The sequence below is a fragment of the Corvus kubaryi genome, unplaced genomic scaffold, assembly GCF_017639235.1.
Source record: "Corvus kubaryi isolate FWS band 111438036 unplaced genomic scaffold, C.kubaryi_AGA036_p1.0 135, whole genome shotgun sequence".
Taxonomy (NCBI): Eukaryota; Metazoa; Chordata; class Aves; order Passeriformes; family Corvidae; genus Corvus; species Corvus kubaryi.
In genome coordinates, this window is record NW_024580669.1 from 6,755,656 (window position 1) to 6,763,456 (window position 7,801).

A 7,801-nucleotide genomic window follows, 5' to 3' on the forward strand; every position below is an offset into this window, starting at 1 on the left:
CTTAGTTATTCTTCACAGATCTTAGCAATAAAAGAACCATACTTTGTTTTATCCATCCAGCCTTACTCTGCCTGCTTTTAATCACATCTCAGTGAGTCAAAGTCAGGATCAACTTCCTTTTGTAAAACTTGGTTGAAGAAGATCAAAACCACAGCATTTCTCTTTAAAAATCAATAGTAGTTTTCATATCCATTTTAACAGGGCCTCAGCACTGCAGATATACAAGCACTCTGGTATTTTGGGTGTATTACAGATACCTCAAAAAGAGCAGTTAAAAAAATGAATGAGATTTGTGGCAGTAAATAGCTCCCCTTCCTTGGAGAATGCATCTTCCCTCACTGCACTGTGGTGTGATGAGTGTTGCTGTCTGTCCTGTCAGCTGTACAGCATGTGTCTTTTGCTACTGCATGCTGAGTGTCCATGATCCAGATGTTGCAGTCAGGAACAGGACTCAGACCCCGAAGGAACTGCTGGTATCTGTCCCAGCTGCACCTTAGGGATGGGACACGCCGTGTGCCAGCCAGGCCTTGTCTCCACCAGCATAGCACTGACACACATCTCATTTTGACCATGAGACTCACCTCCTGTGTTCTTTTTTTGTCCGACCCCACAGCTGAAGGCTGATGAAAGGATCATTAAAACGGAGCATGGGCTGCTGATCCGCAGCTTGCAGAGAAGGGACGCAGGAGCCTATTTCTGCAAAGCCCAGGAGCACACCTTTGTCCACACCATCGTGAAGCTGAATTTAAATGTCATCGAGAATGGACAGATGGAAAGCACTCAGAAAACTGAGGACGAGGAGGGCCGGGTGAGGGATTTGCTGACGGAGTCCCGGCTGAGGTACAAGGACTACATCCAGCTGGTCAGCAGCCCCAGCTTTAGCCTGGATGAGTACTGTGAACAGATGTGGCACCGGGAGAAGCGGCGGCAGCGGAACAAAGGTGGTGCCAAATGGAAGCATGTGCAGGAGATGAAAAAAAAGCGAAACAGAAGGCACCACGAGCCAGCCAGGCCACCATCGACGTAGTTTGTAAATGCTATTTAAAGAAAGGACATTTTCCGTGAAAAAAAAAATACTGTGTTCTGGTTTTGTGCATCTTGCCTATGAATTAGTACTGCTTCTTATTGAAATCAGAAAACTTACCATCACTATTAATCTGTGTGAGACTGTACAGTGGGATTCAATGCCAAATGAGATGTTTCTTATTGGAGTGCCACACACCAGGCAGTAATTTCAAATGCATTCATTAAAAAAGAAAAGATGTACACTGTTAGCTAATTTCTGGGTAGCCTTAGACTTCGTGAGCTGTGTTCTTTACTTCTTGCATAATTTTCACATAGGATTTAGTGTCTGTGTTCCTGTGTTAACATTTGCTGCCACATTCCACCCCAGAGGTGGCTACGTTTCAGGGGAAGGCAGATGTACTTCCAGTTCTTTGGCATCTTTCTGAGTAAGAAGCATGGTAGAAATGTGTGACAGATCTGCAAAAATACCCACTAATTTACCCACTGGGCCTGTATACAGGCACATGGGTGAGGTTTGCTAGCACAGAGAGGCACAGCAAAAAATCAAATTAAGTTTTGGCTTAGGGACAGCATTCATTCTCCCCATAAAAAAGAGAAAGCATAATCATAGTTTAAGAGAGGGGAATTACCGAGCATTACTCAAACTCGTTAGTGTTTGAGTAGCCACCAGTTTGCAGTCCATGTGCTGAAATGAAATGTTGACTCTAATTGAAATTGCCACCTAGATGTTTGGGAGTAAATTTCCTAAGTGGTCCATGGGAGGTATGTGCACAAATCCTATTAACAAATAATGGGATTCCTGCCTGCACCTCTCCTATGTCTCTAAAGGTTTGACGCTGACTGTTTCTCTGGCCCTTTGCTGGGTTTGTTTTATGCAGAGGAAAAGAAAATTAAAAGACAACAACAAGGCTAAATGAAAGACGATGAGGGAAAATATTTAGTGGCTGAGACCAGTGCTCTTGACACAGAGCTGACATTCCTCAGATGTGTGTATCCTTTGGGATTTTTTTCTCAAAGGTCTTCTGTATTTTTAAGTTGAAAATTTGCATTGTTGGAATTAATACTTTTATTATAATTAAATAAGAGATGTCCACATGTAAATAAAACTTGAAAGTTAGAAATTTGCTGTATACCATAATTTCATTTGCAAAGTATTCCTTTTTCCTTGGTTTATATTTTGAGTTTAATAATGTAAATTTTTCCACAGAAACAAATACTGGCCTCATCCTTGTCTATTTTACATTGATATTATTCATCTGATTTTATTCCTGATATGCAGCAACAAACACAAGCTCAAAATCAGGCCTACTGTCTCCTCTCATGAGTCACAGCCCCCCTCTCCTCTCTTCCATCTAACCTCCCTCCCTTTTGCCTTTCACGCCTTTTTGAGTGTGAAATGACAAATTAGCCACTTCCTCACATGGAAGAGAGCTTTGATGGATACCAAAATGACAGACTTTGCTTGTTTCTCATGCATTCTACAGATCTTGAGAGCGAAGTCTGTGGGAAACCCGTGCAATTGATGTACACCTCATTAAGGGACCAAAACTGTTGGCTCTGAAGCACTTGCCCGTGCTGGTGTTTGTGTGCGCATTCAGTCACAGATCTAAAATTGTGCAGGTCCAATTTGCATCTTTGTTCATTTCCTCTCTGTTGAAAGTCGGATGTGGTAAAGTGTTTGTCAGATTTCAGAAAGGAATCTCAGCTTACCCACGTTTCTTGTAAAACCCGAAAGCTGCGTTTGCATGTGTTGTACAAAAGCCAGCAATACCATATGTCATTAATTTTAGATGCTTTTTTAATAGGAGATATATGAGTTAATTAGGAGATATTAGATAGCATGCATACAATGCTTTGATAGTGTAAAGCACTGAGTGCTAAATATTATAAAATACATCTGTGGAGAAAAGGGAATTTCTCAGCACAGGACCTTTAATCAGCAGAAGGACTGATGCTGAAGATACTAACCAGTACTTTGAGAACATGCAGAGAACTTCTTGGAATTTTTGCTGCAAAAGAATGTAGACCAGGCATTTCACAAGAGGCTCATCAATTTGGATACCTTGATTTTAAGGCCAATTAAGACTACTTAGAGAAGGTATGGGGATGTATTAAGCTACTACATGTAAAGTGCAGGGATACTTAATATTGTTGGCTGGAAGATTATGCTGTCATCATATAGAACCTGCCTAGTAATTCCTTACTAGATTTTTATCAGTCCACAAAGTCCCATTTCTCTAGCTTGGACATTAAGGAAATGAGTGGAACCACACCAAGGCTATGGAATGGCAGGTGGGCTGCATTCACATGCACTGGTAAAGGATCCACTCTTCTCATCAGTGGTGACATGGTACTTCAATTATTGAATGTCAGACTACTCTCATCACATGATGCCTACTTCATAAAAAAGCAAACCAGGGTCATCTTTTGTACTTTTTCTCCTCCATGAAAGCTAAATCATCTGATTTATGTTTAGGTGTGATTGGAGTTTGCATTCTACAAATGAACCCCCCAACTGACTTTAGCAGATATCTGGGATAAGGGTCTCCGTACTGGGAACATTAGATTTAAATGGTTGAATTAAAATGTTACTGCTCTTAAAAACTACTTCAATTTCTTTTATTTCAAATGTTCTTGCAATGAGATTCTTTTTAAAGAGATGACCTCATAAGTCTGGGGTATAGTGGTAGCATAAAACCCCAAGTGAGATATAAGGCCTCTTCCATCATGGGAAATAAATTCAATATCCTCCAAACCAGTGTGTTACATTGGGTTCATGCCACCCCAGGGAACATATTTAATAATCCTGCATAGATAAAAGTCTCTATTTTGGTATACTGGGTAAGATGGATGCTGTAGCTGGCAGGGGTAGCACGTCTCATACAGTGCAGGTAATACACATGCAAGGAAGCCAGGGGACCTTGGAGACCAAGGAATGAGGGGGATAGATTGCAAATCACTACTGGAGGTAAGACAGGGTTTTGTTAGGCAGGACTCAACAATGCAAACACAAGAACAGGAACAGGAGGAGCAGTGGGTCTTTCCCACAACCTGCAGTCCCAGAGGGAGGTTCAGAAGATGAGCTCAACCAGAAACTGTAACAGAGGAGTATCCCCCTCTTTTCAAAAAGATTTCATCTTTTGTATAATTTAGAGGCTCAACTTGAAGTCTGCTTAAATTTCAGTTCAATGATTTGGGGATCACCTGCGCTGCTGTAAGCTATACTATGAGCCACAACAGGCCCGTAGTTAAAGTGAAACTGAGCCCTGCCTTTTTCAAGAGCTCCATAAAAATTTAAGTTGAATGAGTTGTTGGTACAGAATGGAAAAAAGTTGCCTCCACATTACTAACTGTAGCTTTTAAACAGATCCCCTAGTGCATTGATCCAAATATCATGAGGTTCAACAAGGCCAAGATTAGGTCCTGCATTTTGGCCACAAAGAAACCCCTGCACTGCTACAGGCTGGGACAGGAGTTGGAAAGTGGCCCAGTGGAAGACGAACTGGTGGTGCTGGTCCTCTGTGGCTGATCATGAGCCAGCATATCCCCAGCTGGCCAAGAAGGTCAGTGGCACCTGGGCTGTATCAGGACTAGCGTGGCCATCAGGACCAGGGAAGAGATTCTTCCTCTCTGCTCAGCACTGGTGAGGCCACACCTCGAGTGCTGTGTCCACCTCTGAGCCCTTCCAATTTGAAAAGGACAAGGAGATACTGGAGTGTGTCCAGAAAAGGGCAGGGCTTGTGAAATGACCAGAAAACATCTTCTGGGGAATGACTGAGGGAGCTGGGAGTGCTTAGTCTTGAGGAGACTCAGTTGGGACCTCATCATTCTCCACAACTTCTGAAAGGAGGGTGTAGTGAGGTGTGGGCCAGCCTTTTCTGCTGTGCCTGCAGTGAGAGGACCAGAGGAAATGGCTTCAAGCTGAGACAGGGGAGATTCAAATTAGATATTAGAAAAAAATCTTTTTCTGCCTGGGTGGTCAGGCAATGGAATGGGCTGCCCAGAGAGGTGGTGGAGTCACCCTCCTTGGAGGTGTTTAAGAGGCAGCTGGATCTGGTGCTGGGTGATGTGGTTTAGTGGTTCAAGGGTTACAGGGGCAATGCTGGGCTGACAGTTGTACTAAATGGTCTAAAAGGCCTCTTCCAATTTTATGGTTCTATGATTCTAATATCTGTTTCTATATGATACAAGATATTTATTTGAATATGCATTCAACAGGGATTACAGTTATTAATACGTTGTCTTTTTCTTCAACAAAACCTTCTATTGACCGTACTTCAGCAACAGGTCAGTGCTGGACTGAACCAAAGTGGTTTCAAGCAGATTCTTAGAATAACCAACACAATGTGAGCTGTAGTTATAAAAATGCTGAAAACTGATATAAGCTTTAAAGTCCAACAGGGCTCTAAACTTTGCAGCCATCTTGCAGTCAGTTAAAATAAAACAGAAAATGGGATTAGCAGAAAAAGGAATAAAGTATTAACACTTACTCTGACAAACTTGTTCTGTTACTGGAAACCATTCCAACAACAGGTGTGAATGTGTGCTCATGCCATAAGCAAATACTTTTCCCTCTAAGCAGTTAAGCTTATATTGCTTGAGGTATCTAAGAGCCTGAGTACTTTCCAGCTCATATGTAGATTTTGAACCCAGTTCTTATATCATTCATAATGAAGTAATTAGGCTAAATGCAACAGATATCCCCTGGTTTATGTGCTTTTGAGATCAGAAGATCCCTACAGTTCGAATGCTATGAACCTCTTATTCAAACCATTATGGATATTGATCTTCATTTAACATTTCAGATAATGAATAATTATTTGTTATCATTACTCACTGATCATGTAATGAGCCTGTGTCCCATAATAACGTCTCAGTATTTAATAACAGCTAATGGAAATCGAGTTTGCTGACATTTTTTCATATGAGTGTATCTGTACAGGACTGCATATACAAATGTCTTCTGTTTATTTTGTAACAGAGGTTAATTTGCAAAAGGCAAATGCAGTTTCAAGAGTCAAGGTTCATCTCAGCCTCCGCTGACAGCAGAGATTAAAATCTTTTTGGAACTGATCTGAAGTCTAAGTACACTATAATCTATAGTCTGGTAGTCAAATCCCAAATCTATGTGCTGCTCTGTGGAGTATATTGCCCTGGTTCTTTTTGCACACAGTTATAGATGAGATGTGGAGGTCTAAGGAATTACATCTGCATGAATGGAAAATTAAGCCCACATGTCTCTCTAATATATTCTGTTCCATTTTATAAACTTTAAATGGTCTCCCATGTAATATTTTACCATAGTGTTGCTAATGTTACCCTGAACTAGGCTGCTGTCATTAGCTGAAGTGTGACATTCTTTGCAGTTGTAATCCAGATTTCGAGGTTTGTAAAGTAAGTTCATTACAGTAGAAAAAATGAAGTCATGTGAAAAGAGTTTAATTATTAATTCTACAAAACAGATTTATAAGATTTGACTTCCATATATCAAAATAGTGGTTATCCGAAAATGTGTTAGAAACACCAGGATTTATTTTCCCTTTTTGTACAGGTAAGGATACAAAACAAATTGTTATCTTGAGGTTCTGCCTTGCCAATGTGTGTCTGAAACATCTGGTGTGACAGCTGTGGCAAGACTTGTTTTTTATCTGCTTGATCTTTTCTTCTCCCAGTAAGTCCATTGTCCCCTGCCTTTCAGACTCTGCTCTAGCAGATAACCCCACTTTTATATGGAGGAGGACTTTGGAATCAGGTGTTCTGTGACATATAAACATCCCTGCACAGTCTGCCTTCAGATCCGTAGTGTGAACTTTAGCATTCAGTTTCAGATGCAAACCGGACACTGTGAGGTAAATTGGAGACCAGGTGGAGTTTTCATTCACAAAGAAAATTTTTGGGGCTGTTGCTGAGAGGTCTCCTTTCTCTTTTTGCTGATGTGGTTGCTGTGTATAATTTAAAATCAAACTATTTTGTGCTTAAAAGCATAACATTTCCCACATGACTTAAAAAAAAACCAAAAAGAAGAACATTTCCAGGTGATTTAATTTTAATATGGACTGCTGGTCCAATATCAATGCAATGGTTCAGGTACTACAAGCCAAGAAAATAATCTGTCCAAACAGCAATGGATGTGATATCTGTAAGGAGCCCGGACACATCTCAGTTTTGGTGGTATTTCATATTCTTCTTCCTTCTCCCTGTGGTATAGAAGTGCTTTGGCTGGATTTTGGGAATTTTTTGGGGTGGTGGAGTGTTTTTTTCAGTTTGATTTTTTTGGGAGGGCCTCTTTTGGTGGTCTGGGTTTTTCAGGCTTTTGGGGTTTTTTGGTTGGTTGGTTGGTTTTTGTTTGTTTTATTTTGTGTGTATGCGAGTGTTTGGTTTGCTTTTTGTGTTCCACTCTTTTTTCTTTCATGCTGTTTCTCCTACTAAAAGGAACCATGCCCAAAGCCAGATGCTTTCCAGTGGTGCAATATGTGACAAAGCAAAAAGAGCAACAGAAGGCTTGGCAGGTATTTTGGTACGGAGATGGCACAGTCCATTTGCAAGACATGAAATCTTAAGGCTTAAATGACTATGCTGAGAGTTCAGAGACCTTAGTGCACTTCCCTGGCCCAAGTGGAAAATGCAGTTAGATTTATAGAAAGTATGTTTTAATTGATTAATTTTTTTTCTTAAAATATTTTTAAAATCTGCATTTTCAAACCTCTCTTTGCAAAAAAACTCCAAAAAACCCAAACCAAACAAACTAAAAAAGTCCCCAGAAGATCAAAGAGAA

At 40.7% G+C, this 7,801-nt stretch overlaps 1 protein-coding gene across 1 annotated transcript in view; it reads left to right on the forward strand.

The window, feature by feature from the left end:
- SEMA3D (semaphorin 3D) overlaps positions 1 to 3,633 on the forward strand; it is a 132,416-nt gene extending 128,783 nt beyond the window's left edge. The window contains exon 18 of the mRNA XM_042053610.1: positions 614 to 3,633. Coding sequence (XP_041909544.1) covers positions 614 to 1,027 — 414 coding nt within the window. The 3' untranslated portion in view covers positions 1,028 to 3,633. The remainder of the gene's footprint in view (positions 1 to 613) is intronic.
- Positions 3,634 to 7,801: the final 4,168 nt, after the last annotated feature.